We start from the raw sequence: 20794 nt of genomic DNA on the forward strand, positions 1-20794 counted from the left end.
TTAAGGAAATTATAATTTGGTTTTTGAATCCCAAGTGGTATGTCCACAAAATCCCATATTGCTACGAAAATTGTATTTTTTATTTAGCTTTATATTAATAATATTCCATGTACATGCCAAAAGTCGAATAGTACGGCCTGGACTATAGCGTTCTCTCTCGTTCGGATTAGATTTACGCTGTAATCCGGATTTTGCTTTGGTAAATATAATTTGCACTTTTAATTGTTGCGCATAGTGAGGAAAGCGACGGAACTCCGTCGCATCCTGCGGGCGACGTCTCAAAGTTTCCCCAACATATTGGGCTTCCTTCTTGGAGCTGTTCATGTGGTGCAATTGTTGCAGTAAATGCAGGCGCTAAATTGCCTTTTTTCATGATTTATAATCAAACAAAAATACCTTTTAAGGATGTAAAAACAAGTGACTAATGCACCTGCAACATACAAATGTCTTGTATATACTTTTGTGACGAAAAATGATTTTAGCAATGCTTCATCAAAATTTTTACTTGTCCAAATGTAAAATAATTTCAGCATAGAAAACAGTTTTAAATTTTATAGTTGCCGAAGTTTTGTGAATGTTTTATTTGAACGTATCTTAATAAATGGCCTAACTAATATTTTTTCTACGTGACTTCAGCCTTAAATTTTTACAGTTACTCCTACCACTATTTCATCTGAACCATACTTGTGCACATATGTATGTATCTCTGTTTCATAGTCTTGTTATGAAATTTCTGTAGTTTTTGCGCTTTATAACTCTATATAACTCGTTACGATCAGACAACCACACTAGACTTTAATTTCTTTGTGTACATATTGCATTGCTTCGTCACTACGTGGCAATACTACTATCCACCGTGATAGTGCAGTTGAGAACAGGTGGCTTACAGCAAAATACTTTTACGGACTATATACATGTGTAATCTGCCTTTTATGGCAAGACAATCGCTTAGCACAGTCTGCCATTACATCTTAATGGCCGTTGGTAATTGTATTCGCTACAAATCAGCTCTTAGATTTCTCTTTGCAAATACTAAGCACCCAAAACCTGAATTTACTTACGCCCAAAAGTGTTGTGGGTCCCAAAACAGATTATAAATTGAATTAATTGCGTGCAAAAATTCCAGAAAGCGTACAGAGCACAAAGCCACTAACTGTTGGTTGGCTTCCTTCTAGACTGCCTCCATGTTTATCCCCTTTGTTGTTGCTTCTTTCAAAATTCGTAGAAAAATAGCTGCGAGGGTCCTTGGTTGGAGCGGCATCCGGCTAAAAGGCGTTTTCTGGGAAGTTATATTCAATGAAGGCCATCTAGCGGAGCACGGAGACGAAAGGCTATGGAACGCCTGGAGAAGGACTGACTTTGACGAGAAAGCATTAGCATAACAACAGAAGCAGTAACGACTCCGGATCAAGACAGAACGCTATAGCCGATTTCGTCGACTATCATATATGCATTACTAAACATTTTGTTGGCATATCGGTAGAAATAATTTTAAAAAAGTTACAAAAGTCACAAATGCTTCTTTCTACCTGTTGCATACTTTTCAACGAAACTAGTATACCCTTTTTCCCTTCGAGTAACGGGTATAGCTAGACCAAAACCAAAGTCGAATTTAATAATACTTAAATCCACGTACTCATTTTACGCACTCCCCAAAATAAGGGAGTTTACTAGCTCCACATTTTATGACACACAGCTCGTCATTTGCGTCTGGTTTTTATACCGTGATATTCAAGGAACTCACCTATAGCATTCTCTCCTGCTTTTTCCTTGTGGCATCCATTCCACTCGTGGCATTCCCTTTGGCTTGTAAACATGCAAAATTTTAAATATAAGGACTAGCCAGAAGTCAAAACTATTGGCATGCAGACTGTATTAACCTAAATCGAAGAAGAACCGGCATTTAAATGTGCATATACATACATACATATATATAAATAAATCAAAGAAATACGAGGAAACATTGATAAATAACTTATTTGGAATCGTTTCATTATTTAAGTAGTTTATTTAAATCGTTTCGCACACAAATCAACTTGACATTTTATATATACTTTGTCGAATTTAAGTGGATGCTAAATGTGCAATTTGGCATTGACTTTTAAAGCCTGTTTTTAATTTTGGACTACGAAAAAAGTGAATACAATATTTCTTTAATACCCGACCGACAGGGAGCATTCCCTACGATGTAAGGTAAAATTATGCCCATTCCTGCTGACTTCCAAAAATGCCAGCCTACAGAAATTTCCACCCCTCATCATCATGTTTTGACTTCTGGCTGGTCCTTTTCTTAAAGCTTTACCTTTCCTTTTTTGATCAAAAACGATACATTGTACAACAAACTCATTCTGCAATCTCATTTCCAGTTTCAGCATTTTTGTAAGGTAAAGAGTGGCTGTTGCTTTAAGTTATAAGTATCCAGATATTATGGATTTTTTCATCCGGACTGCTCATCAGAAGCTCCAGGCAGCATATGACAGCTGAACTTAATCTTTGGAGGGCGGTATACTGGGCGTATACTGGGCAATAGCCATTTCGAAGACTAAATTTTCAGTACACATTTTCCCGTTGACAGCTTTATGATTTTCCAGATGCGTAGAGGTAGGAAAAAGAATGTATTCCATATACTTCATGTCAATCCCTTCTTATAACAAGCTGAAAAACATTTTATTGAAAAAGTTCAGCGAAAGGTAATAGAATATTTATAATCACTTATTAAAGAAGAAATGTCATGGATTCATATTTCAATAATGTTTATAAAACGTTTTCATCTAGAAAAATGATTAAAAATATACGATTTGAATATATGTATGTATACTGTAATTTTTAAATTCGTCGTACCCAAAGCTTTATTGTATTTAGGGTACTTTTGCCATCCAAATTTTCCATGAACCCGGAATATCTCCGGTAAGAATTCGTTCTAAGACAGGTGACAGCTGTCACTTTTGATACATCTGATTGTAACAAGTTGAGCATTGACGGCTCCGCTGCTTTCGATAGTGACTTTCCCATACGAGTGAGTGACGCACATGAACAGCCTTCATTCAGGGTGCCACCATTATCCCGACTCCCAGCTGGGTCAGTTCCCAGCTAAGGACCACCTCCCAGCATTTGTGCGAGTGGACTCCTGCCTAAGGACTTAAAAGGTCAAAATGGATTTAAACGGGCTCCTGTTTTCTTACATCCATCCATATTTATATTGCAACACATAATTGCCTAATATGCACACGTTTTGTGTCTTTGAGTTTAATTGTCTTTATGGACAATTTAATTTTATTGTATGTAAAATTTTCTATAAGCCTTGAAAAGTTCTCAGGGCGATAGAAGAAGTCAGAAGTACCCCAAAGAAAGGGAAGAAAAATGTATTCTCATATTTTCTTCACTGTTGTTTTCTGAATTGAAATATTCAAGCATTCTTTTATTCTACCCACAAAAATGACTTACGCAAATCCTTTCCCTTCCTTATATGACTGCACTTTTCGAAGTTCCTGACGACCTTTGTTGGCCAACCCACTTCATGTCCTAACAAAAGCTTAAGCACATACTGAGAGCCAAAATATTGAATTCGTATATTGATTATTTCTTATAGCCCCTTTCTCCAAGTTTTCTCCTTGTCGGGGGAATCGCCTTTGTCCAGTTCACTAATAACACACATTACTTCTACTCTATTAAGGACTTGTGATGTCCAGTTTTGTTTAATAATAAATTAGACCTTTAATTTGAGCAATCGCTACCTTAATAATTATTAAAAAAAACACTACATAACGGTTTGTGGTTATGACCATTGTGACGGTACGTATTGACAAAATAAATATATTCCCATTTAAAAGTAAGAGAGAACGATATAGTCGAGGACCTAAATATCTGATACCCGTTACTCGGTTAGGGAAAATGCGATGAAGGTATGCAAAACAATAACATGCAAATAACTAGAAAACTAAGTAATTTCTGGAGATATCAACGCTCATATGGATGCAGATTCTACGCAGTTTATTTCAAATCGTTGTTTTGCTTTAGATTAATAATATTCTCCTACGTGCCAAAATGTCTTAAGATAGGGCTCTTGAAAGCATATTAAAAACAAGAGAGAATTCTAAAGTCGGCTTCCCCAGATATCAGCTACCCATTACTCAGCTAGTGGATGTGCGAAGGAGAGATTTCTTCATTTTCTGGAATATTGGTAGACATTTTAGGCAAGTCGATAGAAATTTTCAAAACTAATAAAAAAATGAAAATATATCATAACATTTTTTAAAAGTTGGGCGTGACAGTTTTGGGCGGTTTGTAGGCGTTAGAGTGGACATCATTTAACAAACTTGCGCTGCGTCTATTTCTCTGAAAGATGCATGCTTAATCTCAACATTCTAGCTTTTGTAGTTCCTGAGATCGAGGCGTTCATACGGACAGAAGGACGGACAGAAGACGGACATGACCAGATATACTCGACTATTGATCCTGATCAAGAATATAAATACTTTATATGGTCGGAAACGCTTCCTTCTGCTTTATAATTGCATAATTCCATCTCTCTTAGACTAAGTAAATTAATGGGTATGTGATATGCGTAGCACTCGACTATTTTTTTATTTATAAGTTGTACCAATGGAAACACAGTGTAGGAAAGCATTTAGCCCATCTCCTTTTGAAAGAAGGGGTGTTGTCCCCTGACCTAAGGAATGGGTGCAAAACCATGTAAGCCATAATCCTGCCAGGTGGCCGGCAACAAAAATTGAAAACCAAAGCAAAAAGCGAGGAATGGCATGGGCTTTTGGCCAGCATTGTTCGTTGACACTTATACTGGGTTAGTCACCCATCCTTGATAAATCCCCTCGTCGTATTCCTCCAACATCCCACTCAGTTCCATCTGGAAAACAAGCACGCACAGAAGTCAAACATTCTGCACTTCCGCTGATAATTTTTAGGGTAGTTGAATGACTGTTTTTTGCCGATCATAGGGAGCTGAATCGAACTGTTCCTACCGTTTTCATTTTGATAATGGCTTGAAATTTCGTGCAGTTCGCATTCGAAGATTTTAATTAGCTATCCATTTTAATTACCCCAAATGCATTATGGGCGAATTTGTGCTGGACAGCGCCATTGGTTGGTTTTGGTGCGACAACTTTTATCTGCGCGCACAGAGATTACCCCGTCATTCCAAACTTTTTGGGTCCTTGACGAGTAATCCCAATTGGTGAGGTGCACCTTCCCTTTCCCGCTATTGAATAGCGTGGAAGTAAGAAGAAATAGAGATAATGGAGACGAATGTTGCACAAACTGAACCTAAAACACATGTATGAAACGTGTAGAACGAACATGACCACATAGCCCTAGAATTTACGAGTGTGGAGCCGCAGCTAAATGGCATGGGTTGACGATGATTGCCGCTTGTGCAATGTAAAGGTACCTCCCCACCAAATCCCCTCGAAATCGCTTCTTACTAGGAGCGCTTGGGAACAAAAAATGATTATGCACTCTGAAAAAAGTAGCCACAAATTCCTTATGAAATTTGGCATGTGCATTCCAAAGTTTCAACAGAGTTCTCTTTAAAACTGCAGGTGGTGGAAATAGTTTTCTGGATTTTTTGTTTAATTTCTTTGTAGCATTTAGTAACTCATTCAATTTAACCCAAACTTTGGCAAAATGTAATGAGAAGTGCAAGGAAAGGAGAAATTAAAAGAATGGACGCTGTAAAAACAATTAAAATGGCCACCGATAAAGCGACATGAGAACATATTTACCTAGACCGCTGTCCCTGCATCCAGTCTATATCATTTTTGGATGACGCAGCAGCTTCCCATGCTGCTCTGTCGGGTTGTTGATGTGTGTCGTCTGGACCTGGTGTCTGCGTCAATAGCATAAGGCTCGTGTGGCGGAGGTGGAAATCGATCCACCTCCCAGGTAATGTTTGCCAAGCCTTTAAGGAGCTCCTGAGCGCATGAGTCCCATAGATTGAACGTGAAATTTAACTGTGCCCGACGCGACTTTTATGAAGATGCTTGGCAATGTACGGCAGATACAGAGGAATATTATTTTTTTAGTAAGCATAGAGTAAGCATGCCTTAAAAAAGGCCCTGTAAAAGCGTATTTACAACCAGATAAGAAGGAAATATATCAGACAAGCACAATGACGAAATGTACACATAAATATGTTCATTAGCCGCTTTCTGCTTAGTAGAAACCTAAATCGACTAGATACAGCCCAATAAATTAGCTCCTATAGTTTCCGATATCCAAATATTTAGTGAATAATAGTTCGGAACCTATTATAGCTACTTGTTACACACCTCACATCCTCATCCGGTAAGGAATAAACAATACAATATTGTATTCATGGGCCACTGAAGGTCCTGCTTAAAGTCGTGGCTGCACTCTCCAGTGATGGCGAAATTTGTGTGCGGTAAATGCTAACCAAAATGGCACGAGTTTCATTGGACTGGCTAAGTCTACATTGTCTGCCCCGGGTCTGCCCACAGCCAGATAAACGGACATCGGGCGAGGCGAAAGCGAGAAGTATATAAAAATAACTGTGGCTCGTATCTGTCAGATACAGATACACACAGTGCACCTTCCTCTTTGCCGGCGCGGGCAGAAAAATCCCCCTGCGTGCCAGCAGTTTTCGCAATTTTTGGATGCATTAGACGCCGAGGGGAGCAGTGGAGCGAGTTGGCTGTTGGGTGGCGGAGCTATAAGCTGTGCTAATGTGTGTCAGCGGGGAACCGCACGCAGTTCCCCAACAGATACAAATTCGGCAAGTCCTGTGTGCAAGGGGTGCTGGCTGGCCACGATCAGAATATTTCGGTTAGGGAGTTTTGTGTTTGGGAAACCGGCAGGAAGACTTGCGTAGCCCTTTATGTATCTGGCAGCAACTGCTTCAAAGCGCAATAGCGAAAATTAGCGCACCGTACGCTTGAGCTGTATTTTTTTTGGATCCTCGAGCACGGGAAGCACTTTCCATTCGAAGCGCAGACCGTAGAGCTGGGCTTCACATCTCCCTTTCTCTGCTTTTATTTAAGCACACCAGTCAACTTTGTGCAGCAATTACCCACGTTATGTTGGTTTATAAATCTAAATTGAAAAACTTTATTTGGCAGTTCGTAAAAGGAGAGATGCCTGTTGATGATTGCGCTTTGTCTTTCGCCTCCAAACTCCAACTTAAAACTTTTCCTGGAAACCAACTCGGATAGTTTTGAATGGTTGCTTTATGGAAAGACCTCCAATTCAGGAGCTTAACCCTTGACCATTTTAGGACAATCATAATGGTCAACAGGGAAACAATAAAGGAAGCTGCAGTTATTATACCATTTTTCTATACCAAATTAGTTATTCTTATGATCAAAGGAAATATGAAGTTATATGACCGGAACAGAAAGTACATTATGAATCGTTTCGATTATTCCGATGGAAGCATTTTGATATAGCGGAAGTGGATACTACCTGCAATTGAAATAACAATTTTCCGAAATAGTATATTAATAATAATATAATAATAATAACTGTATACACTGATACATTAATGGACTTAAATTATTTTCTTGGAAATGGTTATAACCCTTATTCCATGATTCTTAGTTTTAAGCACTATAAGTAAAGACTACATTCACATATGAATTTCACAGATGTGCAACCTTCTGTGGTTAGCCAATAAACGCAGTCCAATTTTGCTGGACACCTACAAACGGGGTATTTAATGGTCCTAACTCTGGTGGTTTAGGCCCCTTCGCCCTGCGGCGAAACCCTCTGTCCACGAGACTCAAGGCTCAATAAATAACTTATCCTGTTCGTATTAGAGGGTTGCACTGAGCACCTAGTGACCACCCTCCACTTAAGTAAATTGAGTAAACTCCACCGACAGGTTTTCCTAAAATGAATTCTACGAAATTGAAACACATTAATTTTTAAAATATGTTGGGAGTTCAGGCCTCAAAATTTAACGATTAATAATCCGGCTCAGAAAAAATCAGTTCCGGAAGAGTTTGCTGTCCGGTATTTACTGTTCAAAACTATACGGAGAATGTGTTTTGCCGGGAAGAATGCGGCTCTCCATATGGCGACACCTAAAGCTTCTCACCCCGATGCGTCCTGTCTGGCCGAAATTTAGATAACTTATGGCCCCGAGATGGCCCTTATCAACAGAAGAACATGCGTAGGACATTACGCAAATAGAATGGCAGTTCAGTGCTCTTTACGAGGCGGCGCCCTCTGCTTCATTGAGTCTTACTTCAGTATAAATTCGCCCGAATGTCCCAAGCTCCTACGCCCTTGACGTCCAAGCGTAGGACCTCGCCGGCAAGTCCGGGCTCCACGGTCCTGGTCGAAGGCCCAACAACTTCGAGTGGCGTACGCAAACGCCGTCCGAAGATCAAGGGCGTCGGCGGTAAGCTTAGCCCACAGAGGAACATCAGCCACGTCCAGGATGCGCGGGCTGCTTCACAAAATGTGAAGCCTGGCAGAGTAGCAACCGTGAAGGATTGCAAAGAGCCGGAGGAGGACCATCTGAGTCAGGTTAGAGGCGATGAAAGGGCTGTGGGGCTGATTTTGAGTACAGGGATGAGATATAACGGGGTTACTTTGCTTTAATGTTTGTTCACGGAATTCATGTTTCTCGTTGGGACGTGTCTGCGCATAAGTCGGACATAACAATTTTATTAATTACACCCATGTACCGAAACTCATAATGCAACGCGCAAAGCCCTTTTTTTCGCTGTTCTTTTTAAGTCAATATATTTGGGTAGCCTATTAATTAATAAATCATTTTGATGGTATTTTGGCAGGATGTGCACGAACAAAGTGTAAAATAAAGATTACATTTGGTGGCAGCTGTCTATAAATTACATTTTCTGCTGAATTTATATACATATACATATATGCCCACAAAGCTACAACTAATTTTTATTCGGCAAAGTTTTAAGTAAAATGCCGTTTATTGTCCTTTACCCTTGAACTAAACTTTAATACGTTTTCCATCTTTTGCCTTTTCAGGTATGTACAACTTGAGTTTCCTCTTGGTTCTGAGCATCAGACTTTTCAAAAATACCACACCGAAGCAAGGTAAGAAGCATTAGTTAGACTCTTAAGCTAAACTGCCGTAATCAAAATTCACCCAAAACTAATTCCCAGTACGCAGATGAAAAATAATCAAAGTATGCCTGGAAAATGTCGGCAGTTAGTGGGTAATAAAATTTTCATTTACACCCCCCACTTCATACCGCATGATGTGCGGAATTTTGTGTGTTTAGTAACCATGGCGGTACTCTCACTGAAAAGCAGGTCTTTAAGTATATATCGAAATTTTTTTTAGCTAAAGTACTGCTTTATATTTGTAGCTTATTTTATTTTAGTTTATTTTATTATTGTTCGTAATGGATCGTCTATAGCTGTATTATTACTATACTTTTCCAGGATCTCATTGCTTTGTTTTTGAATAACGATTGGCAAGACGTTGCCCTTTTGGCCTTTCTATCCTTTACCTACGATAATTGAGTTATCTATGCTCTGTATAGGATTCTATTACGCTGGCCTGGCTCCCAAGATTTCATCAGTGGCGTGCTAATGAGGCATGTGAATGAAAAAACACTAGCTTAGAATAGAAAGAAAATAGTAGAGGCCTGCCTAATCGGCAGCTTTGCAGTAACTGAGTTTGGTTCGTTAGTTGATAACCTACCTGTGCTCCACCGTTAACGAGACTGCTCCCTGCTCAGGTTGCCTGAGTCGAAGGAACATCAATATTGATTTCGGTTCAGCCGGGCGGGGCTTTTGTTTAAATATGCCTGTTCGGAGCGTGGCCTTAAATCCACAGTTTTCCCAAGTCGGTGGGAAACTCCTCGTCCGTGATCCCTCACCCTGCTGGCATATTATTTCTTGCTGCTTTTCCGCCTTTCTTTCCTAATGGAGGTCTTGGCGACTCCATGGAACGAGTCAGATTCTGGGGGGCACTTAACGGCTTTCGTTGCCTTGGATGAATGGCGTTGCCGAGACGTGGGAACGAACTTTATGGAGTTGCAAACTTGTTCCAGATGATGTAAGTGGCTAGAAATTACAGTTTACAGGGGCACTTCTTCCGCTTACATCTATCTTTTTTGAGCAATCGGGTGCATTGTGGGTCCGGGTCCGGGTCCGGGTCCTCTTTCTCCTTCCTTCTCTCAGAACGGAGAGAAATTGATTTTTCAATTTTGTTCCTAGCTGCAATTCGTTGACCTGGATCTTCCATTTAGTACTTGCTCTTATCGGATAACACTCATTAGGCAGTATTTAGCTCTCCTCGATTTGGATTTATTTAATAATTATTGAATGATCTCTTAGCTCATTTCGAATCCTAAGCAAGCATCTGAAAGGGTCGATAGATAATTATCCGTAATAAGCTCCTCTCTGATTGAACTGTTTGTCCAAAGTTACTTTTTCCAAGTAATTATGCGGACTTTTGCAATTACATTTGATTATTTATTGGCCATCAGACACGTTTTGTGCACTAAGCGAGTTTGATTTCCGCGCTGGACGCAATTAAAAATAAATAATGTGGATCCGTGGTCTGCGACTGCACACGTAATTATTATTTAATAAAAAGATTCGATTAAACTATAATACAAACATATAGGTTGCATTCTTTAACGATAAATTAGCTCGGTTATGCGCATTTCCGCAGGCTTCAATTGTTTTAAACACCTATTCGCAAATAGTTCTGGTGGTTTTTCGCGTTTTTTGCGTGTGTTAGCTGTAAATACGATTAAATATAGTGTGGACGAAATCCTTTGTTAATAGCTTTTTAGTTGTTGACTTTACTAATTCAAAAATTAAATGAAATGAGCCATCAAAGACCCGCCAGAAAAAAGTGCACATTTGATTGGAACAAAGGAAATGAAATCAGCTTCGGGAATTGGTTGCAATAAGTAAAAAAAAAACAAAAGAGACCGCTACAGTCGATTTCCACGACTTTGAGATACTTGGCATGCGACGGAAACTTTTCTAATTCGATAAATGTTTTTCAGACTCGTAGGCGTAACAGTTTTGGGAGTTAGAGTGGGCGCGGCAAGGATCTGAAGTAAGCTTGCGCTAATACAATTTGCGTAAAACAAGAGAGAACCACTTTCTTAGCTATTGTCAAGCAATTGCCTTAGCAATATCAAAAGAATCTCTTTCGCACAAATTGTATTACTTAACAGATACTCATTACCTAATATTCATTTTCATTTGTTGTAATGGTCCGCTCCACCTAAACTATCATAGGACAAACGGGCACCCGTCACTTAGATTGGGGCACCCAACTTTATTCGACCTTCTCGTTTGGTTGACGGGCGAGGGTTTACTGTAATGGGAGATGAGAGTGCATATATTATCATTGAGTACCCGCCACAAAAGGGATGTACAATGTACAATTCGCATCCCATATAATTGCATGTATGAACGAATGTTGGACAAAGGGCAATTCGCCGGCCTCACTGCCACTCAATTATATGTAAATTATCAGCGCTTGCCACGAATAAATTAAGCTTGCGAAAGTCAGTTAAAAGTTATTGAATGAATGCCTCATATTTGCTACAGCTGATTCTTACAATATTCAATGTTGGACTTTTTGGCAGTATTTTTGATGCGAGTTTTTGCTTTTTCGCTGATATTAAATATTGTTTTTGCTCACTTTCCCGCTTTCCAAAAAGAAGAAGAGCTTTATTCAAAAGCTGAAGTTTATTGCGAAAACTGGGCGTATTCTTCACGTAAAGTGAGGTGCAACCAAACATATTCGGAACTTTCCATTGTCTGTCAATGAACTTGAATGCATTTTACTCATGCCCAGTTGTAAGTTGGGGAAGTTCCTTACAGCATTTTTCTACAGGTTTAACAGTGAGATATTCTTTTCGGTTAGTTTTTTATTCTATAACTGGGGATTTAAATTGTGGTAGTTTAAATGTTTTAAATGATGAGAGTTGAATTATATTGCGGGGTATATTAGGTTTATTATTATGATTATCACGCCGGACGATGTCCCCAGATGCTGCACATTCTTGGCTAGAACTAAACTCCTCCACCTAGCGGAAAATAAATTTCAGGGTGACCACCTCCGCGGCTGTTCTTGTTGCTTGAAATCGTGGAACTAATGCAGCTAGCAACATTCAACACCAAGCGCACTCGCAAGGCGAGATTGCAACTACATATACAGTTGCGGAGACATTAATAGCACCATAAGCACACTTCGTGTTTGTCCCAGCGTTTCTGTATTTTCTGACACTTTTTCATCATTTTACTCACTAAACTTAAATTCTACAATGATTTTCAATCGAAATTACAAAATTAGTAACAGATCTAATGGATATTTTAAAAATAATTGGCAAAACAAAAAGAAAACCTTCAAATTTAGGCGATAACAAAAATAGCACTTTTTTTCGTAGTTTGCTAAAACTAAGCAAAAAAATAAGAAAAGAATTCAACAAATGGATTATATCTTAAGAACTATGTTTAAAGAATCTTAATATTTGGTTGCGTGACCTTTGTTGGCGATGACAGCTGCGCATCGTCCTGGCATGGAGTCCACCAAGTCCTGGCACCGTTTTTGAGGAATTTTGCTCCATGCATCCTTGAGCACACCCCAAAGTTCCTCGATATTATTGGGTTTGGCTTCAGAAACCTTTTTTTTCACGTCCGCCCAAAGGTTTTCGATTGGATTCAAGTCGGGTGACTGAGCAGACCATTTCATTACTCTGATCGATTTCTGCTCAAACCACTTTCGAGCTTTCTTGCTCGTGTGTTTTGGGTCGTTACCTTATTGAAATGTCCAAACTAACGGCATTTCATCCTCGGCATATGGCAGCATCACATTTTCCAGGATATCTGTGTAAATATGCTGATCCATGATGCTTTGAATCCAATGGATCGGACCTACTCCATAGTATGAAAAGCACGCCCATACCATTATGTTTGATCCTCCGTTCTTTACCGTCTTAGAGGTGAAGCGAGGATTATATTCAGGTCGTGGTGGACGCCGAACATAAGACCGAGAGCCTTTTCCACCAAACAACACAATTTTGCTCTCATCTGACCACAAAATGTTGCGCCACTTCTCCACAGGCCAATCCTTGTGTATCTTGGCATATTCCATTCGCTTTGCCACATGCTTCACAGTCAAAAGCGGGACTTTTCTGGGACTCCACGCATTAAAGTTGTTTTGTCTTAAGCGTTTGCATACTGTTTTCACGCTTTCAGCTATCTGAAGCTCCTTCTTCAGTTCCGTTGCCGGCTTAAAAGGCTCCTTCTTGCTTTGCCGAACCAAGCGCTTGATCTCCACGTTGGACATTGAGGGCTTTCTTCCACGTGTTTCGTTCTTTTCGACAAACAGCAGTGCTTTGCGGATCATTTTGTTTGAACAACCGAAAATTCGATCAATTTTAGCGTAGGTTTTACCTTCAGAGACCATGTTTTTAATCAAATTCCTTTATTCGACGGTACAATGCTTTCCGCGACCCATGACTAGAGAATTTTCGGTCTTCGTTTGGAAAAAATTCAATTAAAACCTTTAATGCAACTCCTTTTTTCAAAATTTGTCGAAAAAAAACCCAAAGCAATCACTCCTATTAATTTTATTCAGCAAATACGTGGTCAGTGCTAGTTTTGTTACCGCCTCATTTCGGGCGCTTTTACAGAAAGTGCCCAAAAACAAAAAGAACCGTTACATTGAGAGAGTAAAAATTTCTTGCTCAGAGAGACAACATATGGTACTTATTATTAATGCAAACTGACTTTAAAAAAAATAAACATTTAATCATTTTTTTTAGGAAATAAACTTTCCACCTGCAGTCGTGCTATTTTTTTAGCCGCAGCTGTATCTCCGTTCGCATCTGCATTTTTGCACCCATCTTGCTCTGTTTTCAGCGCTGTGATACGGAAAAGACAATTTGCATAGCTCTTTCCCGGGGAAGCATTCTAAAAAATTGTCGCAGAGAAAGGGTTGCGAATGGTGGTGGCTGGCCTGCAAAGACAGTTGTTTCCAATCACAGATATGAACATTTTAAGTGGTCACGCAGATATACGAAAATCTGATCCGAAAATGGGAAGAAAACTGTGAAGTATATATTCGTTTGGGTGTTCTACAAACTCAAAACAACTATTTTGCGCAGTGTTTTTGATAGCATTATGTTAAGGCATGGGCGGGAATCTTTCTGAAGTTGGGTGTTCCCGTTCGTGGAGTGGGGTCACCTCCTATTTGCAAGCGACGCCTGGCCTTGTCACTGTAAACCGTCGTCTGTGCACTCCGAGAATGCGAACCCAGGACAAGATGAGGCAGCCCCTCGTCCTAGTACCCATCTACTAACTCATCCTGCTCGTCTGCCTTTTATCTCTTTGCGGTTCTCAATTGTCAAAGTGGGGAATTCTACCCAAGCTGTCATTCAGCTGCAGGCGTGGCAAACTACTGTAATGTTCCTGCCACAACATTCGCCTCCGCGAAAGAGCTTCTTGTTTGTTTTTTTTCAAACGCACTTGCTTTGAAACGCACATATTCGCGAGAGGAAAACCATGCGTGTTGCAACTATTTGTGTCATTGAAGATTTATTCCTTCCCATAACGTGTGAACGTATTCCCAATTGTATTAGCCGCAACGCTCTGCTGAAGGAAATGCAAAGTCCCAGATAAGAGCCAGTTTCCTCTACATCTGCTGCCACTCTATATCAATGCATTGAACCCGGAGTGGTCGCCTTAAATTCTGGTGCACTTTCTGCCCAGTGTGATGACAATGTAACTGACGAGGAGTGCTTCGAAATATATAAAATGGCAGGGGCTTCTAAGCTCACTGTGCAACCTGAAAGGTGCAGAAGAAAAACTCCCCTTCGCCTTCCTACCACTCGCCTTCCTTCCACCGCTTTTAATAGGATTTCTGTTTCGGGGCCAAAAGTGACAGCCTGCATATTTTTAAGGGTTCCATTAAGGAGCTTCCATGCCCGCTTCCAAAAAGGCATCCTGCCAGGGTGCTGGGAAGTTGGCAGCGACGTTACCTAGATTGGATTGCACATCAAATTCGCCGCATTTTATTTGTCTTGGCTCGGTTCGGCTCGCTCCGGCTGGATAGACTGAGATTGATTCGAACCAAGTTAAAGTGGGCCGGCTTTAACCACTTGCCGCTGGGCTGCACTTAATGATGCATAAAATGTTGGAGCGCCGTAGGACCGTCGACCTAAACAATGCGCCCGCTCGAAGCCATTAGGCTAAGCCGCTTACAAGCCATAAACTATGTGGCTGAGATGGCGTGGTAGTAGGCGACTCCACACTGAGGTCGTGTGGTCGGTTCACTGTAGGCATAAGAGCGACCCGAGGGTCGAGACTGGCTCCAACTTTAATGGCTTGTGCCAGGGTCACTTGTGAGAAATCGCGAGTGGAATCGATTCGATGCGTTACTTTAAGTCATTAAACGAAACTCAACCTCTCATCGTGCCTTCGATCGAGTTCTCATATCTCCGCTGTCATCAAAATGTATGCCATTTCGCATTTGCATTTGCATTTGCACTGGCATCTTTAACGAGACTATTTGCTCATCATTAGCGCCCGAATATTGAATGGCGAATAAAATTTCAGTCCTCGAATTTTCGATCATCCCCGTAGAAACTTTCTTCTTGCCGCCACTTAGCTTGTCATTTCTGGGCATTCCGCATTTTTCCGTGCACATCCGGCGAGCTCGTTAGTATTCTCCTCCTCTGCGGGAGTTCGTTTTTCCATGAGGCATTTGCTATGCAAACTAACCAGTGACCAAGCCCTCCAGCACGAAGGGCACGAATAATGGGCGCACTTGCTACCCATTTATTACGTCCAGGGAGTCCTGCTCCCGCCCGTTAAGTAACGCACAGTTTGGGCTCGCAGTTTCGCGTTACGTGGCTCGGTGACGCCCTCAACTGCATCCACTGCTTCCCATCGTCGTCGTCGTCTGGCCAGCTGAGCTATTGCATTGGGATGATGGATACCTCCCGTCTAGCGGCCAGTTTTTGAGTCAATCTGCGTAGCCCTTTCTGGAAATGGAATGGCGCATTTGATGTCTGACAACAATTTATCCGAGGTATAATTGTCTGTAAAATTCTGTGAGTGATATAGAATAGAAGAGAATATTATTGCTTCAAAACACAGATTATTAATATAATTTTAATAAAAACAATTCATATTTTGTATCATACTTAAATAAAATCTTCATATTGTCTTATATAAAAGATAACAAAAGTTCACACTCTGAGCAGACCATTGCACTATGGAAAATTTTACCACTTTTTTCGGGCGAAAAGTAATAACTCTAGAATGGAGGGTATTGACCTACATAAGCCCATATCATTTATAATACCACAAAACTGTGGGCGTGTCGCCGCCCCTAATATTGTTTTAGTTTATATGAGAAATAATAATATTTAGTGTGTTTTTCCCATTGATGACTATGCGTATCCCAAAAATTGTGTTAATTAAATCATTTTTGCATAGGCTTTCTCTAATTTCGTAAATTTTTCTAGTCTAAACAAAAACAACTGATTTGGTGAACAGGTTTGTAGATAGAATTATTTTACAAATATTAACATAATAACAACTATAATAAGAGATAGCTAGCATCGTTCTCTAAAAAAGTGCCAACGGAACTTTGACTTTTGGGATCGCATGTAGAATTTCACAAAAAAGGCTTAGCCCTAAACCGTTAAAGATAACGATTATGCGGACTCAGCAGGAAAATACTTGTATTTTAAAATATTTGTATTCATTGAATTGTGCATTAACAGTTGTCGAATTAAATATTTCAAAATAAAAAAATTTGAAATTTCCAATTTCGCTTTTTTTAAAAAAGAGTATTACTAACGTATCTAACGAAATCAAATTAGCTAAAAATTTTAGTAAGATCGAGTATCAACACTTAAAAATTGATCCGAAATTTGCTCCTTTCGGTTAATTTCGTTTGATTGCAATTGGCGATAGATTAGGAGCGTTCTTACCACAGTCGGGAAAAGTCCGAAAATTCGAGGGCCGTGAAAGCTGGTATCGATTAGAATGGTATTGAAGGATACTTAACCGCCAATCGCAGGTAATTGGTGCTAGAAAGTTGGTGCAACCGTCGAGTAAACCCCAACCCCATCGAAAAGCTAAGGCCCTTCCCCTGGTAAGCTCGTGTCCTTCCAAGCAGGCAAAGTAAATTAATAGCAACTGGGAACTGGCCCAGAAACCGCAGTAATACTCAAGTGGTTTCTTGTTGACGGCTTTGTGGTCGGCTGTCATCGCGCCATCATTAGTCAATGTTGCTTTCGCCCATAGAGGCGGAAAAAGGTTAAAGTAATCTTAGAAACTCGCTTGAAAACTGCATCTGCTTAAAACATACATCAAAAGAATTGGACCTGGCAGAATGCTCGTTTTTTACCAAACCCACCCATAAATAAAATTTTCCGCCCCCCAACACCGTATTAAAGAAAAACTCCTTTGCTCGTATGAATTAAGAAAAAGACAAGGCATTACCCTAATTTTCTACCGAGTGCGGGGAATCAATGATTCAAGTGTATATTTCCAAAACAACTGTTAACTCATTTAAATCTGGAAATCGGCTTGCTGGAATCACCTAATTGTCCTCGCTTATAACTGCTTATGCAATGCCGAGTAAGTCAAGCGGAGCCGAGGCCCCTGGAAATGCGAAGCGATTGTTCGTTGTAATTATACATTGCACATTGTAAGGGTGCTAATGGGCGAGCGATCAGGAAATTTCCCATGCTGCCGCGTAGATATTTGCATATGAAACTTGTTGGGATGGAGGCGACACATCGAACAGGCTTTCTCAAAAAAGCGATCGCTGCAGATAGCGCATCAGTCTAATTGAGTAATTAGCAGTGGCAAAACAATTGTAAGCGAAACCTCCAATGAGGTTTCAGCCGACTGAGATCATCCCACCACCATTATCATATTTAATGTACTTATACTATCAATTTGATCAATTATCTTGCAAAGGGCAATAAGTTCGGATCGCATTTACTTATCTCATCTCTTTATCTGCATCATCAACCGTCCGAGTACTTTTGGTTTTTATTTAAATACATTTAATTACATTTTCCTCAGGCAAGCATTTCAAAATTAGAAGGCAGAGCCAGCTTTGTAAAAGAAAACACAAACATGTAAACTTTAAAAGATATTGGAATTATTACTGGAATATTGCTTAGCTGGAAGTGCTATCATTCGAATCGGAAAGTCTCATCTATGAACTTGACCCACACAGCATAGGAATCCAGTAATAACAATAACAGAGAATGAATTCTAATTGGAGATCAGCTGCATCGCGGCTGCTCTCTCGCGACTTTGGGCCTGCGTCGCAACAGCACACACAGTGCTGTTAGTGGCGCCCTCTCGCTCCTGCTTTCGCACGCTCTCTCAGTCTGTACACGTCGCTCGATCGCATTCGTCATTTTTGCTGCGTTGCGCGTTTCTGCCGACAAAATATCGGGAAACAAATAAGTGAAATAAAGCGATATCTCTTTGTGAATCCATGTGACACATTTAATAAGGCCTCCCCCGCCCCCCTGCAAGTTGTCGCGTGAGTCTAAAGAAACGGTGCTGCTGCGGCCGCTGTTAGTTGTGTTGCGTCCCTCTCCCACTCTCGGGGACTGTTTGGGCCGCTATTGTTGTTGTAACGTGATTGTCGCCTGTTTTTCCAATTCTGCTGCCGTCTCTCACCTGTCCACATCTCCGTTGTTGTCATTGTTGTCATTGTCGCTGCCACCCACTCAATTCCCCCGCTCCCCGATGCACCCACCACCCGGTTCGCAATTCAATCAATTCATTTTTTCTAACAACCTGGCCCGATAACTGCTTGTTTAGTCGTGTTCCGAACTTCCGACGCAGCAATCAGAAAGTTACTCCGCGCGATCCCAGATCTCGTGCTCGTGCTCGTGCTCCGGATAAAGTGTCCAAAGCAATAGTGTGGTCCAATAGCATCTCTTGTTGGCCGATGGCAGTCAGTCAAATAGCAGCGCATAGTCTGGGCCACGTTATTGATTTTCTAACGAGCTGAAGAAACTAGCCCACAATTCTTCGGAATTTTTCGTTAGGCGGCGTCGGGCATTCCAAGAGTCTGTCCGTCGGTTCTGCTGAAAGAATTCTCCCGTCTTCTTTCAATGCCCCTTACAGTGGAAACTGGTTAAGACGTACTTATGTAGTATAGCAAGAGCGCTAATAAAGAAGTTTTGGTCGGTGTGTCAGAAATCTAAGTGATCGAATTGTATTTATTAATTAAAAGAGAATAACATTTGAATTCTTCATATGCAAACGGCATTCTTATGACGTTTAAAAATATGCCACGGATCTATCAAGACTTGTTTTCTTTTGACGAGTATCCACTGTGTAATCATTATTCACCCTGGAGCTGAGTTGGCTCTATAGCAAAACTTATGTGTACATATGTACATACATATGTATGTATATATGTATGTATGCACAGCCTTTTGACGTCTTTCAGAGTTATTTCCAAAAACTCAAATAAAGCCGAGAGGGCCACAGAGTGCTGTCAATGACCCACGTCGCTCCGCTGCGATATTTAATTTAATGTTTCCTTATCAGATTCGCCGACCGAACGCTTTTTAGACGCTCGAGAGTACTACAAACAGATAGCGTTGCTGACAATGAAAATAGCCACTAGGTGCCGCGGAACTGGGCGATCTCCCCGGCTTTAATCCCGGAACCACTCGCTTCGCAAAGCTCCACCGCCGATCTAAGCGCACGTACCATGTGCGGAGAGGTATTTGTGGCAGGCGAACTTTAGTATTCATGCTGCCACCTCGTTCGTGACCGAGCAGGTAGAACGAGCTCCCAACCTGCCCAGAATCGATTGGCGTGCATCCCGAACGCAGAGTGGCGAGAGGGTCGGAAGGTATCTACTCCCGCGCTAATAATAAGAATTCGTCCCATCGCCGTCGTTTTCTCTGTTTCACCAAAATGATAGTCATCAATGCCTCTGACGTAAGTGGCTCCCACTAACTTGTATACGTACTTATTGCCATTTGTGTGCACATATGTTTGGGTTAGAGGTGGTGGTTTGTTTTAGGTAAATGTTCATCGGATATCATACGGATGACTCCTTGAACTTACGATTTCGAGTTCCTCTTCTTCCAGAAGCCCTGAAAGATGCTCAGAGCTAGGCGCACTATAAGTATTTTCCTTGAGGAGCAGGTACAGAGATTTTTAAAGTATTATAAGTCTCCCAATTGAAGTTGGAATGGCTGCTGGAACTCATATTGGGAATTCAAACTATCGCAGTCAAAGATCTGGTTAAATCTTTGCATTGCTAATCTAAGCTGATCTGTTCAAATTTATAGCCCGAGCCCTGTGTGCAAATTAGCTAAGTGTGGCTTTTGTAATGCTTAGTGCCCCGTCCACCACGTGAGGTCTATCCGGTTCTCCGGACAGGTATTGCAAGTACTAAGCGATTAACTTGCTTACATATCCGGGTAAAGTGGAAACTATTAACTATAGACGGTATTCGGCGAACTTCCTACCATTTCCCATTGGGTTTTTTGCACGAAATGCTTGATCGCTGGAGCTCCAAATCTAATATGCCAATCACGTTTCGCAACTATTTTTTCAGATTGTTTGTTCTTGAACCAGTGCTTGTAAGCTCCACTTCACAAAGCCCTGTTTATTTGCCTTTCAAAAAGCAAGAACTCTAAGCGAGTTTGGTTAAGGTATTCGAGTACACAACCCAATTTTAATATGACGGTTATCAGAAAAAGCGGCTGAGGCAAAATGTATTGCGATAAAAAGACAGATCGCTTCGGCGAACAGAAGCTTAGATGCTTTGCAGAAATTATATATTAAGAAATGT

At 40.7% G+C, this 20794-nt stretch overlaps 1 protein-coding gene across 7 annotated transcripts in view; it reads left to right on the forward strand.

The window, feature by feature from the left end:
- The window catches only part of LOC6544164 (calcium-transporting ATPase type 2C member 1), a 33230-nt gene that overhangs the window by 2729 nt on the left and 9707 nt on the right, over positions 1-20794 (forward strand). Inside the window, exons 1-2 of one of the 7 annotated variants that reach the window (XM_026978126.1) lie at positions 18158-18511; positions 20086-20142. The exons of 2 other annotated variants lie outside the window; for them this stretch is intronic. In XM_026978126.1, the coding sequence (XP_026833927.1) occupies positions 20098-20142 (45 nt within the window). In that variant the 5' untranslated portion in view covers positions 18158-18511; positions 20086-20097. Of the gene's footprint in view, positions 1-18157; positions 18512-18559; positions 19122-19219; positions 19318-19533; positions 19933-20085; positions 20143-20794 lie in introns of those variants that run through there. 4 more of the 7 variants (XM_026978128.1, XM_026978127.1, XM_015158699.2 and 1 more) reach the window with 4 other exon arrangements.

The sequence above is a fragment of the Drosophila erecta genome, unplaced genomic scaffold (assembly GCF_003286155.1).
Source record: "Drosophila erecta strain 14021-0224.00,06,07 unplaced genomic scaffold, DereRS2 tig00000021-arrow-pilon, whole genome shotgun sequence".
Classification (NCBI taxonomy): domain Eukaryota; kingdom Metazoa; phylum Arthropoda; class Insecta; order Diptera; family Drosophilidae; genus Drosophila; species Drosophila erecta.